Source organism: Halichoerus grypus, chromosome 8 (genome assembly GCF_964656455.1).
Source record: "Halichoerus grypus chromosome 8, mHalGry1.hap1.1, whole genome shotgun sequence".
NCBI classification, from domain to species: Eukaryota; Metazoa; Chordata; class Mammalia; order Carnivora; family Phocidae; genus Halichoerus; species Halichoerus grypus.
The window spans coordinates 117,053,786-117,077,086 of NC_135719.1; the positions used below are offsets into that span (position 1 = coordinate 117,053,786).

General features: G+C 43.7%; 1 protein-coding gene across 1 annotated transcript in view; it reads left to right on the forward strand.

Annotated features, from left to right (window-relative positions):
- Nucleotides 1–23,301, forward strand: part of FNTB (farnesyltransferase, CAAX box, subunit beta) — a 61,911-nt gene that overhangs the window by 25,565 nt on the left and 13,045 nt on the right. The window contains exons 4-8 of the mRNA XM_036120202.2: nucleotides 493–584; nucleotides 9,160–9,306; nucleotides 9,405–9,488; nucleotides 14,150–14,236; nucleotides 20,749–20,878. Coding sequence (XP_035976095.2) covers nucleotides 493–584; nucleotides 9,160–9,306; nucleotides 9,405–9,488; nucleotides 14,150–14,236; nucleotides 20,749–20,878 — 540 coding nt within the window. The remainder of the gene's footprint in view (nucleotides 1–492; nucleotides 585–9,159; nucleotides 9,307–9,404; nucleotides 9,489–14,149; nucleotides 14,237–20,748; nucleotides 20,879–23,301) is intronic.

The following is a 23,301-nucleotide window of genomic DNA, read 5'->3' on the forward strand; positions in this document are numbered from 1 at the left end:
ACACACACATTCTATATCCCAAGCATCTCAAGAGTAGGAACTAAATTGTATTCATTATTGTGCCCCCCGTATCTAATACAATGCTTGGCACACACAAGAAGGTACCAAATATTTGTTGAATCGGTGAATGAGTTAATCCAGGAAATCGCTGTCTGAGAGCCTAGATCTCCTTGGGTCTACGCTGAGAAAACGGCATCACTTAGCTTCCTAGCCTGTGGGTGCCCCTCTGCTGAGCCTTCCTTAGGCGCCTATCAGGGGAGGACCTAGTAGGCTCAAGGTGGACTTCTTTGTCCCATTGTCCTTTCTGCACATATGGTCCCTTCAGCTGCTGACTGGGGCCACAAAGCAAAGCGTCCTTCATTCACTTATTGTTCATAGGGTGCCCTCCTCCCCCTTTCCAGGCAGCCGGGGTGAGCCAGATGTCGCCTTGTCAGCAGCATCTTGGGATGATTCTGAATAAGGGGTGTGTTCTCTCCCCTGTGCCTTTCGCAGTGTCTGGATGCCAGCCGCCCATGGCTCTGCTACTGGATCCTGCACAGCTTGGAACTACTCGATGAACCCGTCCCCCAGATGGTGGCCACAGAGTGAGTCCGGCTTCAGGCAGTCTGGGCTGTTCTTTGAAATTCTGTTTTGAGTCGGGGGTTCTTTTTGTTTTGTTTCTGTTTTATTGATTTTGAATGAAAAACACATCGGGCTACAAAGATACCCTTGCCCTCCCCTTGACCCCAGTAACTTCCTGAAACTCCTCCACTTTAGAAGCCTATTGTGAGCTCGTGGGTAGAACAAGACTTTGAACTCCCAAGAGAAGGATTCTGGTTTCTTCTATGGCCTTTTCTTTCGGCTCTTGCTCTGGTGTTTGAGAAAATTCTTCATCATCAATTCTGAGAGACATGATTTTGTCAGAAAGTACAGTATGAATTTGAATAGCTTCTGTGGGGAAGCATGTGCCAACCCAATGAACAAAAATGCCTTTTCCTTCCCTAAACACCTCCATCGACCTCCCTCCCCACCAATGCCTGGGGGTCAGTGTAGCTCTTGATGGTACTAGATGTGTTACATTCTTGGTGTGCAGATATTTTGACCCACAATTTTCTTAAACTTCTGATTTATGAGTAGAGATCTAAGCAAATGAGATTCTCCCCAAACTGCTGGTGCAGATGGTGTTCTGGGGATGACTGTGGCACCTCATCCTTAGAGGCTCATCACAATTTATATTTTAAAGCAGAACCTTATCCTCACTCCAGTCTTAGGGATACCTGGGGTAGGGAAGGGCAGCCAGGGATCAGATCCGATGCCCCAGTTCTCACGGAGAGAGAGAGAGAGCACATTCCCTTGGAAACATCTGGAGTTCATCTGCTCCCCTGGCGCTCCTGAGGGAGAGGAGTCCGGGAGGGAAGGCCCCTGAGCCGGGGTCGTATTCCCGAAGCACACAGCGCCGGCCCCATGAGGATGCGTGGAGGCTGGCCTGGGCCCCGCCCCGGTCCCAGTGCCCCCTGCCTGGGTCACACTGTCAGGTCAGAAGAACAGAACCACACATTGTCTCATTCATTCTGTCTTAACAATAACCTCTCATTCTTGCCTTCCTGGGCAGGGTGTCTTGTGATGACTGTGGATGGGGAAGATAATAAAGAATTAGGCAGTTAACCCTTGTGATGTGTACGATGCTTTCTGAGGGAGAGGAAAAATATGCATTGTCCTCATTACGACGCTGCTGCAAGCCTAGTTGCTTCTAGCTCTGGAAGTAGAATTGGACCCAGTTTCTGCAATAACAGGAATTTAATTGTCAAAGGCCCATGTGTTTTTGAAATACCAGTTGGGGGTTGTGGAGTGTTTGGGAAATTTCTCCCCCCCAGATACACAATCAGGATGTAGAGCAGGGGAATGGGAGAGGCGCCCATGAGGGAAGAAAACAAGAAATGGAGGATTCGGGGGCAGGGAAGAACGGGTGTGCCCGAGGAGGACATAGTTCCTGAAGAGGAAGACGGCGGGTCAGACTTGGGTCGGCTTCGATTTGGGGTTTGTTCTAGGTTGTAGACTCAGTGTGGTGTAGGTGAGGCTTTGCTGAGGAAAGGAGTGTCGGGGCGGCTTCCGTGGCAACGTCAGAAGCGAGGATCCCTTCAAAGGGCTTTTCACAGTGAACACCTGGACCCGAGCCCACTCTGCACAGGAGGGGTGTGTTAAAGTGTGTTTGAAGCTGAAGTAAAACATGGTGCGGTGCATACAGTGAAATACTGCGCAGCCATTTAAAAATTGCACTTAACAGATGTTAACTAGACTTGCTGTGATCATTTTGCAATATATACAAATACCGAATGACTGTGTTGTACACCTGAAACTAATAAAATAACTATGTATCAATTATACTTTAATAAAAATGTATACACAGGAAGTGCATATTTGTTTATAAAAATGCATACGGACTCCCTGCCCAGCGGGGAGCCTGCTTCTCCCTCTCCCTCTGCCGCTCCCCCTGCTCATACTCCCTCTCTCTCTCTCTCAAATAAATAAATAAAATCTTTAAAAATGCATACATTTATGTAGAAAGGTGTTCATGATTTAAGTGAAAAAAGGTAGTTAAAAAGATTCAACTTCTGTAGATTAAAAATAGACCAATTACATGCATAGAGAAAACCAGAAGATATGCCCACCTGGTAGTAGTTATTTCTGGATGGTGGGGTTATTTGCATGTTTTATTTTTTTTTTAAATTTTATTATGTTATGTTAGTCACCGTACAATACATCATTGGTTTTTGATGTGGTGATCCACGATCCATTGTTTTCATATAACACCCAGTGCTCCATGCAGTACGTGCCCTCCTTAATACCCATCACCGGGCTAACCAATCCCCCCTCCCCCCTCCCCTCTAAAACCCTGTTTGTTTCTCAGAGTCCAGAGTCTCTCATGGTTCATCTCTCCCTCCACTTCCCCCCCCCCCCGCATTTTTCCCTTCCTTCTCCTAATGTCCTCCATGCTATTCCTTATGTTCCACAAATAAGTGAAACCATATGATAATTGACTTTTATTTGCATGTTTTAAAATGTTATTTATTTTATTGTTTTGTAGTTAAAAGAATGCTTTAGAACTAAAAAGCTAGTTTGTTCTAATTTCAAGAACCACGTGATAGTGAATGAGAATTTCTGCTTCCCAGCTGCCTTAAAATCTTTACTTGTGGTTCTTCTGAGCACTGATTTAACAGACTTTTAAAGAATTACTTAGACTTTCCAATAATGAATTTTGTTTTGTGCCTAGCAGACAGTTAGTTCTAGGTGCAGGTAATATCTGTTATCAGTGAGCTTAGTAGCTTTGACAAATAAGGAAATAAGCTATTTTTGGTAAGATACAGAGAAATCTTAATGACTTCTGTAAAAATGTGGGATTTTTTAAAAAGACAATCTGGTATAGGATATTGCCTTTTTGTTTATTTTGCACAGAGAAAAGAAAATGTGGTCACATTTCTGTTCACTTCTTCGTTAAGGTGCAGAATTTAGGTCTGGAGTATTATTATTTTCCTGCCCCTTTCTTTTCCCACTCCGCCACCATGTGCAGGTCACACACACACACATACACGCACGCGTGCGCGCACACGTTTCTCTTTCCTATTTTGTTCAGCGTTGTGCTTCTGTTTGTTTAGGGGACAGTATGGCAGGCCGAGTTCCCTCTAGTGGACAAAACCACTTTTTCAGCTGCTGTGAGTGCCTGCTGAAGCCAGCAAAGCCAGGTCTTCACTGCAGGTCTCAGGCCTTTCAAGAACAGTATATTCATAGGTAGGAATTTAGCTTGCTGCTCTTGAGAGACCGTATCCACAAATTTGCACGTGTTTACCCGAAATCAATTAATATCTTGGAACTGGACTAAGTACATTTGTTGATGATTTAAGCCCGGAAGGAAGCATCCTTCAATGAGAGTCCCATGCTTTGTTATTGAAAAGTACTTGGATGTAACACACAAAGTGAAGTCTTAGGAGGACCACTGCGCTGTTAAAGTTAGGTTTTTAGCTTCTGTAAGATCTAAAAATTGTCTTTAACTTAATTGTTTTAGGACTTCTCTGCTTACTAAGTTTTTCCAAGTATTACATTTCAATTTTCGTGTGTCAGTGTTTTACTATTTCCCTTTCAAAAGGTTATTAGTAGCTGATCCCCTGGGTAGCTCTTTAAATATTTTTCCTTTTAGTTTTTAAATATAATTTGTCTGTTTCCTTGCCTTTCTATGAAGATACCTCATCTTGTCCTTTGTGTCCTAGGCATTTTTTGGCCAGGCTAGTGGGTAGAAGTTGGGGTGCTGCCAGATACCCTCCATAGGACAGTTCCCACAACGAATAGCTACGCAGTCCAAAATGTCAGTAGTGCCAAGGTGGAGAAGCCCTGCTCTAAAATGACCAACTTCAGCCTTGACCATAGTTCCAGAACAGCAGCGTCCAGAGGATGGCTGCACTTGGTGAAGTCAAACAACGTGTCAGACTCTCCAGGCAGCACTGGCCTCCTGGGGTTGGTGCAGAGCCCCCCTGCCTCTCACCCGGTCACTGCCGGACTCCGCTCGGGGAGGACTTTCTCTCCCTCGCTCTAAGCTCAAGTTGTTTTATGGTATGAAATTCGAAAGACTTCGTCCTAGAGGAAGCCCGATGTCCACACATCCATCTTGTATTGGCCTCCTCTCCCAAGCCATCCTGCTCAAGGATGACTGTTGCTATTTCCAAAGCTGTCATCTTTGTAACCTCTTCTGGGCTGTCAGTCTGTCCGTGGTAACCTATTCTGGTGCTGAAGGTTTTCTTAAATCTGACCTAAATTCTGCTGCTGTGGTTCAGCTTCAGTGTTCATTTCTTTACCAGAAAGTTTGTACAGTTACTCTTTGCATGCTTAAGGTATTTTTCTGGGTGGCTTCCTCACTGTGCTTGCCTATAATATTAAGCCTTTTAATATTTTTAATATTTAGCCATTTTTACAACTCTAACCTAAACCTCCTTTGAGTTAGAAAATGGAGGCTTGAGCCAGATACAGTTGTGACCAGCACTGTGTTTATTTTATTTATTTAGTTAATTTTATTGTATTAAATAATTAATTTATTTTTGAAGATTTTATTGATTTATTTGAGAGAGAGAGGAGTGAGAGAGAAAGAGCACAAGCGGGGTGGAGGGGCAGGGGGTGAGAGAGAAGCAGGCTCTCCACTGAGCAGGGAGCCCAAAGCAGGGCTCAATCCGAGGACCCTGGGATCATTACCTGAGCTGAAGGCGGTCATTAACTGACTGAGCCACCCACGTGCCCCCAGCACTGCATTTATAATGCTCTTAACACGTGTTCTCATTTTCGTTCACAACTCACGGGCCCTAACCTCTGGTCCTTTTTCTCCTATATTCCCAGTCCTTTCCCATCATATATTTATATGCTTTACTCATCCCCTACTCCTGCCATCCCTAAGTATATTATCTGTTACTTGTCCATGTTTTATTTGTTCTATTCTTATGTGCTTCTGATTTGTTTAATATTATTCTGGACTTTTAATTCTCACCTTGGAGGTGTTTCTCTGCTCCTTTGGAATTATTTGTTTGTTCACTGTACGTGCTTTAGAATACTTCATCCAAGTTGGTGACAAAGATGCCCAGAATCAACCACTTTAGGTCAGTCCTCAACCATCACCTCAAAGTCCAAGTAAACCCCTTATGAGGCTGACGGTAAATCATTAATACTCTTGCTTTGAACTTGATCTCCTTACAGGTCTCACATAGTTTTTAATAGTTGAATGAGAGAGTGTTGATGTTCGATAGAACTTTCCACAATAATAGAAATGTTCTCTATTTTGTGAGAGCCACTGGGACAATGTAGCTATTGAACAATTGCAGTGTGGCTTCTGTGATGAGGAGCTAAACTTTACATTAATTAATTTAGTTTAAAATTTAAATAGCCTCATGTGGCTAGTCACTACCTATCGGACAGCACAGATCTTTCGCATTGCTACCCAAAATGTGGTTCCCCAGACCAGTGGCATTGCCATCACCTGGAGTTTGCTGAAAGGGCAGACTCAAGCCCATCTAGCTCTTCTGAGTCAGAGTTCCATTTTAACAAGATTCTGAGGTGATTTCCATGTGCACTCACGTTTGAGAGGCACCGATACTTGGCTGTATATTGGAGCCATATGGGAATTTTAAAAAATATGGCCACTTGGGTCCCACCCTCAGTGATTCTGATTTCATTGGTATTAGATGTGGCCTGGGTGTTGGGTTTTTAAAAAAACATCCCCCAAGTGATTCTAATTGCTCAGCTAAGACTTGTGATTCTCAAACTTCGTGTGTATTCACATCATCTGGGAATTTGGTAAAAATATGGAGGCCCAGGCTTGTTTCTTGCATCTCTGTTGTCTCTACTCACTCTCCAGTGATTGTGATACACACATTTTGGGTTTGAAAATCCCTAATCTTAAAGATAGTTCCCCACTTTGTTGGCATTTGTCACGTTAGCTAGAATGAAACGCCTTGCTGACCTGAAAGCAAACAGGTCTCCTCGCCCTTTTAGTCATATGACTAAATGAATGATGCATGAAAACTTGTTCTTCACACAGTCTGCCACTCTTGGTATTTGCACCATGTTTCCTGCTTGTGATTTTTTTTTTTTAACTAATTGGTAAATTTCTGGTCTTTAAGATAAGTTTTTCCTCCCCCCTTTCTATAGATAGAAGTCTCATTCACATTTTGGTTTTCAGAATTGCTAAGAACTCTGCTAATGACGGCTGGTAGCTTCATGATCAGTTTGCCAGTTCCTTAAGGTGGGAGTTGGAAAGCCTGTGGAGCAGAATGTTCTATAAAATGGAAGCGTCTGAGAGTCCAGAAAAGCCCCGCCTGCTCCCCAGCATAGCCCCATGGCCAGTCAGATGCTGCATGTCAGCTGAGGGAGGTTGGCATGGAGGGATGATTTAAAGGTGTCCAGTACATTCAGATCCTGGCTCTCCAGACATGAGGCTACAGGGTCAGGGGTGTTGTATTTGGCACGATTCTATCTTGGGAGTTGGGAAAGAGAATGGATAGCTAGGTGACTCTTTTTCTTTTCTTTTTTTTTTTTTTAATGTGCTGTTAAGTTTAATATCAACTAAAACCTTTTGTTTTTGTGATACAGAAAAATGCCAGTGTGGCCAGCCTTTGTCAGGACATGAATTTATTAGCTATTTGTTTCCAGGACATAGGCTATGAATTGATGAAGGTTTGGAAAATATGTTAGGAACAAACTCATTTTCTCAGTGAAAATTAATTGCTATTACAAATATGACACAGTACTGTCTTCCTTCTCTGCTGATCAACTTCCACTTCAATCCTCGTGTTTCCTGCAGTAAAATCAGAGGTGCAGATTGAAGGGAGTGTGTATTTTTTTTTTTTTTAACCTGTGAAGACTTCAGAGCTCCAGTAGCGAGTCAGCAGTGTTTTCTATTGCTATCCCTGCGAGATAATGGAAGGTCTGAAATCAAAAGCCATCAGATATTATGTGGAAAAGCAATAATAAGCTTGTGCCCTAGAGGAGATGAGCTAGAGTCTATGTGGTTTCTCTGTCAGCAGTAGATAAGAAAGAATGAGATCAAAGAGTCCAGGGGAAGAAGGCTGCCTGAGCACCAGGGCAGAGATTTGCAGCTCGTTCTCTTAAACGGAGGCTTGTCCGAATTGGAAGCCTGTGATCCCGGCTGAGTTGTGGGGAAAGAGCTCAATAACCAGGACTTTCCTGGGGCACCCCTTACTGGTGAACTTCAGAGGACCTTGGATAAATAGGGGCTCCCTTGGTTTGACCTCAGACAAGAATGTAACTTCTGGGCAACCTGATGCCATGCTTGGAGGTTTCCCTCAGTGGTGGACCTGGAGATTCTCCAAAAGCCTACAGGCTGGGATGCATTTTTGTGATATGAGTTAGCAGTGCTGAGGTTTGCCACAACTGAGGTGAGCGTGATAGAAGTACACTTCTCTTTTGTTCTCCTAGCCATGGAGGCAGACTCCATTAGAAGCTTTTTTTTTTTTTTAATTAACATATAATGTATTATTTGTTTCAGGGGTACAGCTCTGTGATTCATCAGTCTTAACACAATTCACAGTGCTCACCATAGCACATATCCTCCCCAATGTCCATTACCCGGCCACCCCATCCCTCCCACCCTCCTCCATTCCAGCAACCTCAGTTTGTTTCCTGAGATTAAGAGTCTCTTATGGTTTGTCTCCTTCTCTGGTTTCATCTTGTTTCATTTTTCCCTCCCTTCCCCTATGATCCTCTGCCTTGTTTCTCAAATTCCACATATCAGTGAGATCATATAATGATTGTCTTTCTCTGATTGACTTATTTCACTTAGCATAATACCCTCTAGTTCTGTCCACATCACTGCAAAATGGCAAGATTTCATTTTTTTGATGGCTGCGTAATATTCCATGGTGTGTGTGTGTGTGTGTGTGTGTGTGTGTGTGTGTGTGTGTGTGTGTGTATATACCACATCTTCTTTATCCATTCATCTGTTGACGGACAGCCAGGCTCTTTCCATAGTTTGGCTATTGTGGACATTGCTGCTATAAACATTGGGGTGCACGTGCCCCTTCGGATCACTACATTTGTATCTTTGGGATAAATACCCAGTACTGCAATTGTAGAAGCTTCTTTCTTGGTGGTGGTAGGAATAAAAGTCAGAAACCCCCGGGGCTTAGGTGACAACAGGAGTAAGAAGACATCTCTTTAAATATCCTGGGTAGGCCTAGGTGGTGGCTCCAGTCCAGAGTGGTTAGCGTGGACAGAGGTTGGACACCATCACAATTGAGACAAAACTCAATTTAGGGACCTCAGAGGCAAGGAGAAGGGGCTGGGTCCACAGATCCAGCATGGCGAACTGAGGGGAAAGTATGGGAAAGATTCTGTCAAGAGGCATAAGGCTTACTCCCAATTCTATGAAAAGCTGTTGGTCTCTGCCCGGGCTTCTCCTTGCTTCACAGCTAGGCGGGTCCTTAAATGCAAAACTCAGAAAGAAGGGCATTCGAAATAGCAGGGTAGAGACGCCCTTCTCAGAGGTTATATTCAACATATGTTCAGTAGTTGGGAGGAGAGGTTTTTGTTTTTTTTCTCTTTTGAGGGCAAGTCATGGACTCTGGTGGAATTTGATGTTTGGAAGTGAATGCTCTCTGACTTTGGTTTTCCCTTTGGCTGTGTACCTAGCGTGTGTCAGTTCCTGGAGCTGTGTCAAAGTCCAGAAGGTGGCTTTGGAGGGGGCCCTGGCCAGTACCCGCATCTTGCACCCACGTATGCGGCAGTCAGTGCGCTCTGCATCATTGGTACCGAGGAGGCCTATGACGTCATTAACAGGTACAGCCAAAGCAGCAGTACCGGACAGCCAGGGGCCCCCCCTGCTGACACTGCCCTGACCGTTGCTGTCTCCTGCCTCCCACCTGTTTGTTTCTCAGAGAGAAGCTTCTTCAGTATTTGTACTCGCTGAAGCAACCCGATGGCTCTTTCCTCATGCATGTTGGAGGTGAGGTGGATGTGAGGTGAGTAGGGTTTTTCTCAGGCTGCCCCATCAGTAGATTCTAGAGCTTATCTGCCATTGGAGATGCCAAACCCAAGGAACAACATGGAAAACCTGCTGCTTTGTCTCACAGAAGGACACGTAGAATGACGTGTCAGGGACACAGTTCATAATCATGGCAAACATGAGGCAGACGTCCTCAGGTGTCACTGTCCCTTGACTTCTTCTTTGTAAATGTCAAAATATAAGTAAGACAGGAACAAAATCAAATGCTTTTAAGAATCAAAAACTTATCTGGTTGGTAGAAAATGACATACCATAACATAAAATAACTGTATAGTGTAACATAATCTTTCATCTCTCTGGGATAGGAAGGGAGAAGGAAGCCCAGTAGGGACCTAGTAAATATTTTCTGAATGAATTTGATGAAATCATGAGAATGTCCATCACCTGCATGAGAGTCGCTTTGGGAGGTACAAAAACCCTTGGGGGCCAGTAGAGTGCAGGGAAATAGAATTTCAATAACTGATTAGAACCGGTTGGCTCAAAATTATTATTTCACTCTAGAATGATCTAATGTACCTAGCAAGTAGCTCACTCATCTGGCAGGAGATTACTGAAGCATATGGGGAATTCACTGACTAAGCCATTTCTCAAAGGTGGTGGATCATTGAAATTCTATGATAAATTGTTATTATTTAGTCAGAGAAATATGTTTTCTCGAGCTTTCTATAGCAAAGCCATCTTATTACCTTGTTTGTAAATGTGTTTAGCTTCCACATAAGTTGATTAATTTTCTGGCTTAACCATTGGTTTGAAAGTAAAGGGGGAGAAAAAAACCATGTAACGTGTCTATTCAAACCAAAAACCTGTTGTCCACTGGAAAACTGGTTTCTTAACAACACTTCCAACCCCAAACATGTGTTTTTTTTCCTCATGTTAAACAATTCTGACACCAACTAACCAGATTTACTCAGATTTCACAGGTTAAAGGCTCAGTCTCACAAGATCACCCCCACTTCAGATGCTTCCCCATGTTACCCACACTTCTGTCTGACTTGGCTACAAATCAGAGGTTCCCATGACCCCTCTTCAGGTTCAACAATTTGCTAGGAGGGCTCACAGAACTCAGGGAAACACTTTACTTACTGGTTGATTACAAAGGATATTATAAAGGATATAAATGGACAGCCAGATGAAGAGGTATATAGGGCGAGGTCTGGAAAGGTCTAGAGGGCAGGAACTTCTGTCCCCGTGAAGCTGGGGTAGGACGCCCTCCAGGCAGTCACATGGATGCATTCACCAGCCCGGAAGCTCCTCAAATCCCATCATTTAGGGTTTTTATGGAAGTTATCTTGTGTAGGCATGATTGATGAAATCGTTGGCCATTGCTGATTAACTTGATCTGCAGCCCCTCTCCTCAGGGGAGTGGGGCTGAGAGTTCCAACCCTCTAGTTCCTTTGGCAAGCAGCCCACCCTCCAGGAGTCACCTCATTAGCATAACGCAGGTGTGCTTCACCAGGGCTTGTTCTGAATAACTAGAGACTCTCCTGTCACCCCTGTCAAGCAGGAAATTCCAAGGGTTTTAGGAGCGCTGTACCAGGAATCTGGGAGAAGGCCGAATATATATTTTTATTATATCATACTATCCCAGTATCTGGTGTTAAAACATAAAATGAGGCATATTTAAAAAAATATAAGAGTTTGAGCAAAAATCTAGTCAAACTGGCAGCGTCTAACCCAGGAGATAGAAAGGTGCTCCAAGGAGCTACACAAAATGAGAGACTTTTATAGGCAGAAGGGACCAGGAACAAGGAAGTTATACCAGGCAAACAAGTGGGTAGTTATTGCGAGGTTACTTTCCTTTAGGGGACAGCAGGGTTCTATCAGGCAGATGACCTATCCAGTGCTGATCAGGTGCTTCCTGATTAACTGGTTTAAGACTTCATTTCTGGAGAGCTGAAACTATTACTAAGTTGCAGTTTGGTGAGGTGGGGCTTAGCATAAGTGACTCCATTTGGGGCCTGTTGTTTTGTGTTTAACCCTGTAAATGCCAACAAAGCCAATATAACTAATGAAGAAAAGCAGTATTGTGTTGATCTTCTTAAGGAAAAAGTTAAACGTTTTTTTCCCCCTCACAGACACTAGATTTTCATTTCTCTTCTACAGATAGTCCAACTGAATATGCACAATCTCAAAATTTAGCTTTTTAAAACTTCTGACACTGAGGCAAAGGCAGGTTCCTTTGGCATTGTATCACATACCTTTTTCAGATGTGAATATTCTCTAGCTTATTAGTTCCAGCATGAGTTTTTTTCTGTGTTCTTATTTATATCTGCTAGACAAATGGTAGTAAACTTCTCCAGTAAAATCGATCCGTTCCACCCAAGAGCCCTGCAGCCATATCTCACCTGTACCTCACCTGTAAGCTCCTCTGGTAATGTGCTCCCTTTCAGCCATGCTTCTCATTTGCATAGGGTCACAATGCCTCCTTGCTTTGCCTGGTTTCTAGTATCTTAGTTCCATCATTTCTTGCTTGGTATTTAATTGTCCTTTGCCAGAAAGTGTCAGCCAGGAGTCCAGAGTGCTTATTGAGTGGGTTTGACCAGGAGAGAAGCAGCAGTGACAGGCGGGGTGTGTGTGGGGGGTGCATTTGGGCATCTGGAGGCTAGCAGGTCTCATTCTGGGTTAGACAGAGTGGCCTCTTGATCTTTCCTGTCTGTCACGATTCCTGATAGTTTCTGGGATGAGCTTATTCAGGGGTTTATGGCACAGGTGATCAGACCGCAGTGAACTCCTAGCAAGTGCCATCCTTTCTCAGTTCTCAAGAAAGGAGGTTATTTATTACTGACCTCCTAATCTAGGTTATAGAATCTGGAGCATTCTGTGAGGGTAGGGGGGAGACAGAGACCCAGCATTTGCAGAAGTTGAGGTGACAGGGCATAGAGTGTGTTCAAGAAAGCAGTTTCGTGTTGCTGAAGTATAGAGGGCCTCATGGGCAGTAGAAGTGAAGCTGGAAGAACAGGCTGGGACCAGACTGAGGGATCCTGAAATCTTAAGAAGTGGGAGTTTAAGAGCAGTGGGAAGCCATGGACCAGTTTTAAGTAGGGAATGACGTGATTTGATCTGTATTTTATTAGAACTTCTCCTAGTTGCAGTGAATAGATTGTGGTGTTTTAGTCAAAGTCCTCTGACTTCAGGGCCGGAGGGAGGAAGACCAGGCAGGAGCTTGATCCAGGTAATGGTGACTTGGATTTGGGGGACAGCAGAGAGGATGGAGAGTAGTGAACAAATCTGAGAGATGTGATGAGCAGATAGAAGGAGAGAGGAAGAAACTGCACGAAAAAGATGTGTTTTGTTCCCCCGCTGTGAGATCTAGGACTAGTGGCTTCTGGCCTCAGCTCTCAGTTCTTCCATTTGTGAGAGGCAAACTACGTGGTTGGCCACCTCTCTACCTCAGAAGTTACATTAAGGTTCAAGAGCAAATACTGGGGAACCCCTCTGAGAGGCTCAAAATCTGAAAGAAATGAGATCAGGCCTCTGAGGTTAGCTTATGGTCAGTGATACTGTTTGGCACGCAGGACCCTCGCATGCTTCTGATGCCTGCTGGAGTAACGTGGCGTCTGCCGTGCCGCGGCCAGCGCGAGCAGGCTGATAAAAAGGCTGCTGTAGCAAAACAACGCTCGCAGCTTCCGCAGAGATTTCTTTGGGATACCTCCTAAGTTTGGCTTCATAATTATGTCCATATTGAACGACATGGAACCTAGGCCCTCCTCTTTCCTCCCTTTTATATTCCTTAGGAGCCCTTAGAAAAAGGATCTGTAAGCAGAATTAGAACAAACAGTTTTTGTCTTCATCGTAAAATGGAGCTGAGATGCTGGATATTTGAAAAGGGTGTAGAAGGAAAGAAAACACAGTTTGTAGATATATTCTGTAATAGAGGGAGAAGCTGAAATAAAATGTGTCCTGAGAAGAATTAGGGCTGGCAGGATGGAATGGCAAGAATTATTCCAAATCAAGTAGGATAACATTAAAAAAAAAAAAGTTCTCTTTCTTTTTCATTTAAAAGTGTGTGTGTGTGTGTGTGTACATTTACTGGTGGGGTGCTGGAAATCAAAGCTCTTTTCTCTCTCTAAAGGCCTAAGGAAAGTGTCTAAGTGGACTCATCGATTCCTGTTCCTCTGTTCTGGACTAAGCAGCCATTAGGGTCTAGTGCCCTGCTTTGGAGTGTCTGTTGCAGAAAAAAATATGTAGTTAACCTTTAATGTGTCCATGTATAAACAGAAATCCTGGATCTAAAACATTACTGACGTCGAATGAATGAGCGTATCAGAAGTAGCCGAATGACACCGCAGAAGTTTGGGAACCATGATAGGTCTTTGAAAGAAGAGCTGAGTTCACTTTGGACATGAACTGATATGGCTGTTATTTCCTCTGATGTAGATTTGACCATGTGGAGGTAGGGAGACTAGAATGTCATGTCCTTTCCCTGAAGTCACGCTGTGAGCAACTCTATCCAAATAGAATGTCAGACCTCTCAGTCGGAGACCCAGGAGGACTGACCGAGTGCCAAGAGGGGATTACAGCTTAGCAGGCAGAGAGCAGTGTGCCTGAGTTCAGTGAACCTTATTTTAGCCCTTCCTTAGAGTTTAACGCTACCCGCCTCTGTTTCTGTCCTTCCAGAAGCGCATACTGTGCCGCCTCCGTAGCCTCTCTGACCAACATCATCACCCCAGACCTCTTTGAGGGCACTGCCGAATGGATAGCAAGGTGAGAGCTGCCGGCATTTGTCCTGGCCTCTTAGAAAGCAGGTGGTTAAGATTCTGAAAATAAGGAAAATGAAAAAGGAGTGGAAGGGAATATAAAAATTACAAGAGATGGATTGGGGTTGTAGCGTTGTGCATTTCAAAAATACTTCAAAAGATTTCTTTTTTTTCCAAACTTTCTTCAGTGTTGTATTATTGTGTAGATTGGCCAGGATCAAAACCTTGCTCAAACAGTACTTGTTGGCATCTAAATGTAATTTAACCAGTTTGGAGAGCAACTTGGTAATACCTTAAAGATGCCTTTGCTAATGACCCAATAACCCCACACCTACAGAAGCTCACACACCTGCACGGAAGAGACAAACATATGACTTGTTTGTAATGGCAAAAACCCAGAAACAGGTTAAATGTTCATAAGCACAAGATGGAGAAGCAAGTCGTGGTGTAGTCACATTGCGGTATAAGATAGCAGTTAAAATGAACGAACCAGAGCTGTATGTGTCAAGATGGATAAATCTCAAAAACAACACTGAGTTAAAATAAAGGCTGTTAAAACATGCAGATTAGCACATTTACTTAAAATTTGAAAACACGCACAATAATTCTGTATTGTTTATAGAAAGAATCACATGTGGCGATATAAAAACATGCATGGGAAGAATAAGCACCAAATTCAGGATGGTGGTAACTTCTCGGGGAGAGCAGAGCAAATGAAATCAGGAGACGTCTGTCCATCTCCACAGGAGACTTCAGCTGTATCAGTAATGGTTCATTTCTTTAAAATAAAAGAAAGACCCGAAGTGCATATGACTCAGCTAAAGCTAGGTGTCACATACATGTACGTTCTATGTATTATTTGCTATACTTTCCCAGATGCTTCAAGTATCTCGTGATTTAAAAAAAAGGAAAGGTATAGTAGATACCTTTGTACTATTACGGAATGATATCCAAGCTTTATTATTTTGTTTTTTACATTTTTATTCTTACCAAAGTAGTACCTATTACTGTGAAAATATAATTTACAGGTAAATCAGATGGTAAACTATGATCATATTTACTTTCCTATATAATTTTTATTTCCCTGGAATTAATCATCACCTCTTTTTTAAAATGTATACGTCATGAATTTATTCCCAAATTTTCTGCCAGAGCTATAAAATCACTCTCAGTACAGTCAAACACTTTAGGTAATGTATCAGTTCTCGTGTGTGTGTGTGTGTGTGTGTGTGTGTGTGTATCTTGAGTTCTCCTTCCTGGAGCCCTCTGCCCTCCTGCTTCTGTCTGGACAGATTGCTCTCAGCTTGCTGCACAGCAGGCATCCAGAAGCTTCCTTTCAGCATGAAATTCACTTCACTTCTCTCCTTTGTTGAAGCCTCTGCCCTCCTTTTTCTTGGCTTACTTACATGTTTTAATGAAGCACATACTCCAGTAGATCCCAAAAGAGAGCACTTAGGAGGTGAATTTTTAAGATTGTGCATAATAGTTATTCTAGTCTCATGCTTGACTGAGATTTTATTTGGTTAGAGATTTCTAAATTGGAAACTGTATAAACTGTATTCCTTCGGAATTTTTTAGCATTCCTCCATTATCTTTTGGCTTCCAGTGTCATTGTGGAAAAGGCTGACAATAATAACAACCAACATTTACTGAAGACCTGGCATGTAATACTCACTGGTAAGGTAGCTATAGTTTAGAGATCTAGAGTATAGGCTTTTGAGCTAACCTGCCTGGGTTTGGATCTTTATTATACTTTCTCTGTCTCAGTTAAGAATTCCCATCTTTTTATTCATTACAAGTGTATTTTTTTCCCATCTTCCTGAGGTAAATATATAGTTATAAAATCTGCTTTAAAATTCTTGTGTGGTAATTTCAACATGTGGGTATCTTGGAGTTGGCATGTCACATTTTCCTGATTCTGCATATGTCAAGTAATTTTTGGATTGTATCCTAGACATGGTGGTGTTATATTGTAGAGATTGGATTCTGTTAGATTGCTCTAAAGAGTGTTGATGGCTTTGTTTTAGCAGCAACTCGGTTAGACCCAAAGTGCGGATTGTCGTACGTGCTCTGGGCATCAGTTCAGCAATTTGATCAGTTCTTGGGTCACAGGCTGCTTTCAGTTTGCCTAGTGCATGTGTGCTCCGGAGTCAGGTAGAAACGTCAGTGACGTTTAAACACGGAATTTGGAGTTTGCCTTCTCTGGCTCTCCTCTTTCTGGTATTCCTCCTCCGTTTCTGTCAGCCTGGTTCTTCTTACCAGAAAAATGGTGGGCTCTCTATTCACTTCGGCTGCCCTCCACTGACTTCCACCACTGGCCGACTGCGGCCATCCTCAGGGCTAGCTGGGAATAAAAAAAATAGGGTGGGGGAGGGAGGAGCCTGCCTGCCTGCTGTTGTCTGCTCCAACCATTAAACCCCACCAGAACCTGCCTGCCTCTTTTCAGTCTACTAAGACCTCGGGAGAAGTTGTTTCTGTGTATTTTGTCCAGAGTGGGTAGCTAGTATTTGCAGGAGGATTGGTTTGTTAGGCACTTACTAGACACGGAACTCTGACTACCTGGGTTTCAATCCCAGTTTTGTCGCTTTTAGTAGCTTTGGACAAGTTATTTCTCTTCTCCATGCCATAGTTTCCTTGGATGTCAAATGGTGGGATATTGAATTTGATGTTAAGCTGAAATGCAAGGAATTTTTTTTTAAAGATTTTATTTATTTATTTGAGAGAGAGAGATAGAGAGAGTATGAGAAGGGGAGGGTCAGAGGGAGAAGCAGACTCCCCGCTGAGCAGGGAGCCTGATGCGGGACTCGATCCCGGGACTTCAGGATCATGACCTGAACCGAAGGCAGTTGCTTAACCAACTAAGCCACCCAGGCGCCCTGAAATGCAAGGAATTTAAGTGGCCAAAACCTGTTATGGTAACCACTGCCTCCCAGTGCCATTGTATTCCCAATCCATTGTGTGTGTGTGTGTGTGTGTGTGTTTAAGATTTTATTTATTTGACGGGGAGAGAGAGCGTGCACAAGCAGGGGGGGAGCGACAGGCAGAGGGAGAGGGAGAAGCAGGCTCCCCATTGAGCAGGGAACCCAATGCGGGGCTCGATCCCAGGACTGTGGGATCATGACCTGGGCCGAAGGCAGATGCTTATGTTTTGTTTCTCTTTTTCTCTGTCCCACCATATCACCCTCCCTAGAAATTTTTTGGACTCTTTATTCTTGCTGTTTAGAAACTTCATGCTGATGAACCATGATACGGATTTTTTTTTAAATTTCTTTTGGCACTCAGCAGGTATATTCAATCTGGAATTGCATATCCTTTAGTTCCAAGAATCTTCATTATATTATTTCTTTGATAATTTCTTTCCCTCTGTTTTCTGTGTTTGCTGTTTTTATAACCTCCTATAAGTAGGGTTGGTCTTCTAATTTTTCAGATTATTTTGCCTGTCAAGACTCTTAATCTTTCTTTTTTTAAAATTTTTATTGTTATGTTAATCACCATACGTTACATCATTAGTTTTTGATGTAGTGTTCCATGATTCATTGTTTGTGTATAACACCCAGTGCTCCATGCAGAACGTGCCCTCTTTAATTCCCATCACCAGGCTAACCCATCCTCCCACCCCCTTTCTTATTGTACTTTCTGAGAGATTCCCTTACCTTTTATTTTCTAATCCTTCTGTTGAGTTTTTATTTCTGCAATTCTATTTTAAATTTTCCAGAGCTTATTTTATTCTCATTTATAAAAGAAATACTTTTTTATATACTCTCCTGTTCTTGTTTCAGGCATATTTTATTCTTGAAGTATTTTTATCTCATATAGTATTTTATCTAAAAAGTTTCCTTCTGCTCCCTATGTTATTTCTCCAACTTATTTTTGTGTGTCTGTTCTGGTCTCTCTCTTTCGTATTAGAGACTGCTGAAATGTCTGGTGTTCGTATTTAGGAGCCAAGTGCTAAAAAGCTGATGGAGAGCTACGTGTGCCAGGATTCAGCCTTTCACCCCATTGGGGTTTTTCCCTTGGGTTCATCAGCTTCCATTGAGGAGGATCTTCCAGATTCCTGGTTGGGGTAGGAAGTTGGCAGCCAACTTTGTGAAATACTAGGAGGAAACGGGGTGGGGGGTGTTTGTGTTCAGATTATAGATTCTCACGCAATCCCCTGCTCAGTGTGATGCCTCCCTCCTGCTCTCAGCTGTGCTGGATATCCTGGAGTTCAGACCATCTTGATTAAACCCCTGGAACGCCCCATCTTCTGCTAGGTACCTGGGGGTCTAATTGATTCTTACATACATTTGCAGCCAATTAACTTGTTTCCACCTCGTGCGGCTTCTCGAGGTGTCCTGTGCCTCCAGTAGGTCCTGGTCCTTCCACAGAGCACATCACCCTGCTTTCTGTTGCCTCCTGCCCTGGGCTGGAGGGCAGGTCTCTCTAATCTGTTAGGTCCGTTACTTCTTATCTCTCTCCTTTCCTGGCTTTTGAAATTTTGTTATCTCCTGTCTGTGTTCATATCTTCTCCTATGCTCTTTACCTTTGTGGGTTTATCCCTTTTGAAATTCCTTTCCTTTCCTTTTACTGGGCTCTTGTGCTCAATCTGTTAGGTTTAGCTAGAAGACACTCCTGAAGAATTTTACTAAATTTACTAATTTACAATGATTATAATTGCTCCCATGCATATAAAAGGGAGGAAAAGCAGAATGTAAACCATGTGCGTTCGCACGTCTGTGTGTGTGTGTGTGTGTGTTTGGAGAGAGAGAGAGAGAGAGAAAGAGGCAGAGGTGCACAAACCGACAGCGGTCACTGCTGGTGACAGGGACTGGGGGCTAGGGTGGGCAGGAGATTTACTTCTCATTATTTGTTCTTTAACACTATCTGGTTTTTTAAATTCAAAATGTTTTTTGAAAGGTAAGTTACATTAAGAAAAATGCTAAGAGGTCCCTGGCATGTCCCTCACCCATCAGACTCTTCACAACTATTACTACGCTACATGCAGCCAAACGTGAGAGAAGGAACGTTCGCCGCTTGGGGGTGGGGGGATGGGGGGGTGGGGGGCGGTCGCCAGGGTCCTGGGACAGAGGTGCTGAGGAGTCTGTGCAGGGAACAGTAGCCCGTTTTTGACTTGGCACTCTACACTGTGATGTCCCTGGGCCCGGGGACTGCTCTGAAAAAGGCCTGTGAATTCCCAAGATGCCAGGCCTCTAGGGAGAGGTGCCTGGAAGACGGGCAGGATTACTGCTTCTTTTCACTTCCGTCCGGAAGTTCTGCCAAGTTTTGGAGTAAGCGCTCCTCCCCCGTGCACCTGCTCTCCAGCTGGGACTGGGATGCGGACACACCTGCAGAGTACGAGCCCGTGTTCATACATGGAGGTCACGGGAAGTAAAGGCCTGCACTGTTACAGGAAACTAGACTAAGAAAATTTCTTTATTTCACAGATAAAACATTTATTATAGGCAAGCAAAAAGAAGAACATCCAAACTGCTTGGAATCTACCATCAACCACTCTGTTGGTGTATATCTTTCTAGAATTCCAGAAAAATTATACAGTACATTATCACTTTGTAACTTTTTGCATGTGATATATTTGGAACATCTTTAAATATACTTCATAGCATCGTTTTAAATGAGTGGTTTTCTATTGTACAATATGCCATAATTTATATAACCGGTCCCTTACTGTTGAGCTCCAGAGTTGTTTCTAATATTTCACTGTTATAAATGGGAATGGTAAACATTCTTATAATCTGCTATTTGAATACATTTTTGCTTATTTTGTAGGATTAATTCCTAGAAATGACCCTCTATGGCCGGTCCAAAGATTAGGCATGTTTTTATGACTAGAGAAACACTATTAATATATAGTGTAACCCCAAATAATAACAATTATGATAATAATAAATTAATAACTTGAATAATAGGAAGTTATCATTTTAAAAATAAGTTTATTTTGGGATGCCTGGGTGGCTCAGTCGGTTAAGTGTCTGCCTTCGGCTCCGGTCCTGATCCCAGGGTCCTGGGATTGAGTTCCGCATCAGTCTCCTTGCTCAGCGAGGAGTCTGCTTCTCCCTCTGACTGCCACTTCCCCTGCTCATATGCTCTCTCTATCTCTGACAAATAAAATAAAAAAGTTTATTTTGATAGTAATAAAGGTATTTATGTTCATTATAGAAACTTGCTGAAAATACAGAAAAGAGGAAAAATACCAGCAATAGATACAGCATTTAAATACCAGTTGTCATACTATGTATGATTTTATAACTTTTTCCCTAAAAGTAAAGATTTGAGATACTATGTTACATAACTGGAGTATTTCTGAGTCCCCCCCCCCTTTTTTGGAGGGACAGGCATTTGCAAAAGTTAATTAGCTGGCATCTTTCCATTCCTAGCTGTGACGGTTCATGTGGTGACCTGAGCAAACTCGTGCTTTGCCGTCCAGGGCGGTTCCGCACTTGCGCGCCCCCCCCCCACTCCTGCCGGCCGCTCGTTGGTTGACACCGACCACTCAGCCTGCTCTCCTTGATCTCCTCCTAGGTGTCAGAATTGGGAAGGTGGAATTGGTGGGGTGCCGGGGATGGAAGCCCACGGCGGCTATACTTTCTGTGGCCTGGCCGCACTGGTCATCCTCAAGAAGGAACGTTCCTTGAACTTGAAGAGCTTATTGGTAAGTGTCTGTTGACCCCTCTTTCTCTTGGGCCCCAGCCCCGGCGATGTGACTGCTCAGCCTCACAGGCTTGGGGACTGTTCGGCTGTGGGAAGGGCCTAGAGTTCCTGCCCTGAGCCCACGAACTAAATGACCTGTAATGAAGCTTTTCATCGCAGTTGTTGGGGCACTTAGCACTGTTCCAGGAAAGCGGGAGGGGTGAACGTCTGCTCTTGGTCTTGGCTCCTTTCTTCCTGCCTTTCCATCTTCCCGCTCTAACCTCTCTGTGGTGTGTTAGGCCAACTCCATAGTTGTCTTGAGTCCCTCACACATCTGGCATGAGCCAGAGTACTTTCCTCATACTTCCAAGACTGTAGCTTCAGTCTCTTAAATTTGTGTGTCTTAGAACGAATCTCCTAAGAGAAAACGTCATGAGAAGGGCTCTCAGGCCTTTTGAAGCCGAGCTTTTATTACTCACTGCAATATGTGAACATGTAGTAACTACATTTAAATGAGCTGGGCAGAGCAGCGTGGCTGCATTGAGCAGGTAGCCCTGGCATGTGCGTCTGGACTCTGGGCTCCTGACAAATACTGAGAGGAATTCAGGAAGCAGTCAGCTTCAGGGAGTCACTAGACTGCACTGAAATTATCAGAGGCCTAGTGTACAAACTTACACACACCCAGTGCCACCATCTTCTGGGAAGCATTTACTCCCAACCATGACCTCAAAGCAAACCAGCTGCAACTGACATTCATCTCCTCTCCCTAAGTTCAGATGTCAGCCTCTCATCATAGGAACTGTGGTGAGACCCATCATGAGCTTGCAGGAAGGTTTCTGGTGTACTCTGTACATACACGGCCAGCAGTATTTTGTCCTCGTCTCTAGGAAGCCTCCCATAGTACACTTTCCTTGAAGGTTCATGCTGAAATAGCCAACTTTGTGCACTGGACTTAGAGTTTGTTAGACATTTAAAAGTCTGATCACCAATAAGGCATGAAATATGGAAGTCCCATTTCCCAGGCAGAAATAGGAATATAATTAGCAGAAGCCTCAGTTACAATGGCAGTATTCTAGATTGGAGCCCTGTCTCTACCACGTCCTAACCATGTGACCTTAGGAAATTTGTCTGTTTTAGCTTCAATTTTTTTCTCCTCTATAAAGCAGAGATAACAGTTTTTTGAAGCTTAAAGGAGAGGTTAGCAGTCTGGACTCTGAGAGTTAAAGGAGAAAAAATCTATAAACCAGCCTGGCATATAGTAGGTACTCACTAAATGCCAGTGTCCTTCTCACCCAAACCACTCTCTCCCCTCCGTTTACCTGGGAGACCTAGGACCCATGCCTGAAGGATTTTATGAGTTCATATAGCCAAGGGAAACAGAATAAACCCATGGGCTTAGGCATTGGAAAAAATTATTTAGTCTGACTTAAAAACCATTAGTCTGGGGGAAAAAAAAACCAACCCTTAGTCTGTAGGGTAAGTAAAAATGACGAATGGTCTCCTCACTGTAGTACCTGTTTTCTCTTTCCTTGAGTGATGCTTCACCTACTTTCATTAAATGGCGTCATCCCTAAAGCACTGGCTCATTGAAACCTCACCGGGGACATATTAGTGCCTGCACCTGCAGTCTAGTTTTTATGTCTTTCTTCTGAGAATTTGGGACTTGACTCTTATGGGTGAGTGTTGCCTTGAACAGGGATATAATCTAAACTCCACAACTGCTAACTAAAAGCAGGCTGGACGCCCCCCCCCCCCAACTCCAAAAAGGGTCCTTGGTGGCTCCTTTCAGGAACTCAGTCTAGCAAGAACCTAGGGACGAGGAGATGCCCTATTCCACACCGTTCAGTTCTGAAAATCCGTGGCTGGTGGCTGGAACGGCCTGGGAGGGAAATGGAGATGTTATTATCTGCTCAGCCAGTTGGTTCTGCTCATTCCTGGAGGCCAAACCCATGGCTATCTTGATCTTGGTAGCAGCACATGTTTAGGAGACTTGGAGATAAGTGGGAAGGGCAGCATCATGGGTGACTGCTAAGTGACATCAGGAGCCATTTTCCAGGGTCAGAGTGAAAGATTTTCTTCTGTTAGGCAGCCAGGTTCCCCTGGAGAAGCAGAGGGTCTAGACCGGACAGAGCCGTCATTGGTGGTTAGGATAACGGCTTCTGCTTCCAGTCCTGCAAGTGACTTGCTAAGAAACCTTGGATGGATTTCTTCAGGTGCCAAGTCAAAGTCAGGAACGGTTTGAGATCATCTGACGAGACGTAGCACAAAATTCCACTTACCTGCTTTTAATAAACTTCCCTGAGCAGGGAAAGTGGTTAGAAACGAGCCCCTGGTGGTCTTGCCTTACATTTCCTAGTTAAGCCTTGTTTACGGGGAGACACTTGCAGGTCTCCTTGCAGGCCAGCCTGGCCTCTTCATCCTGTCAGCACCAGAACCCATCTGAAA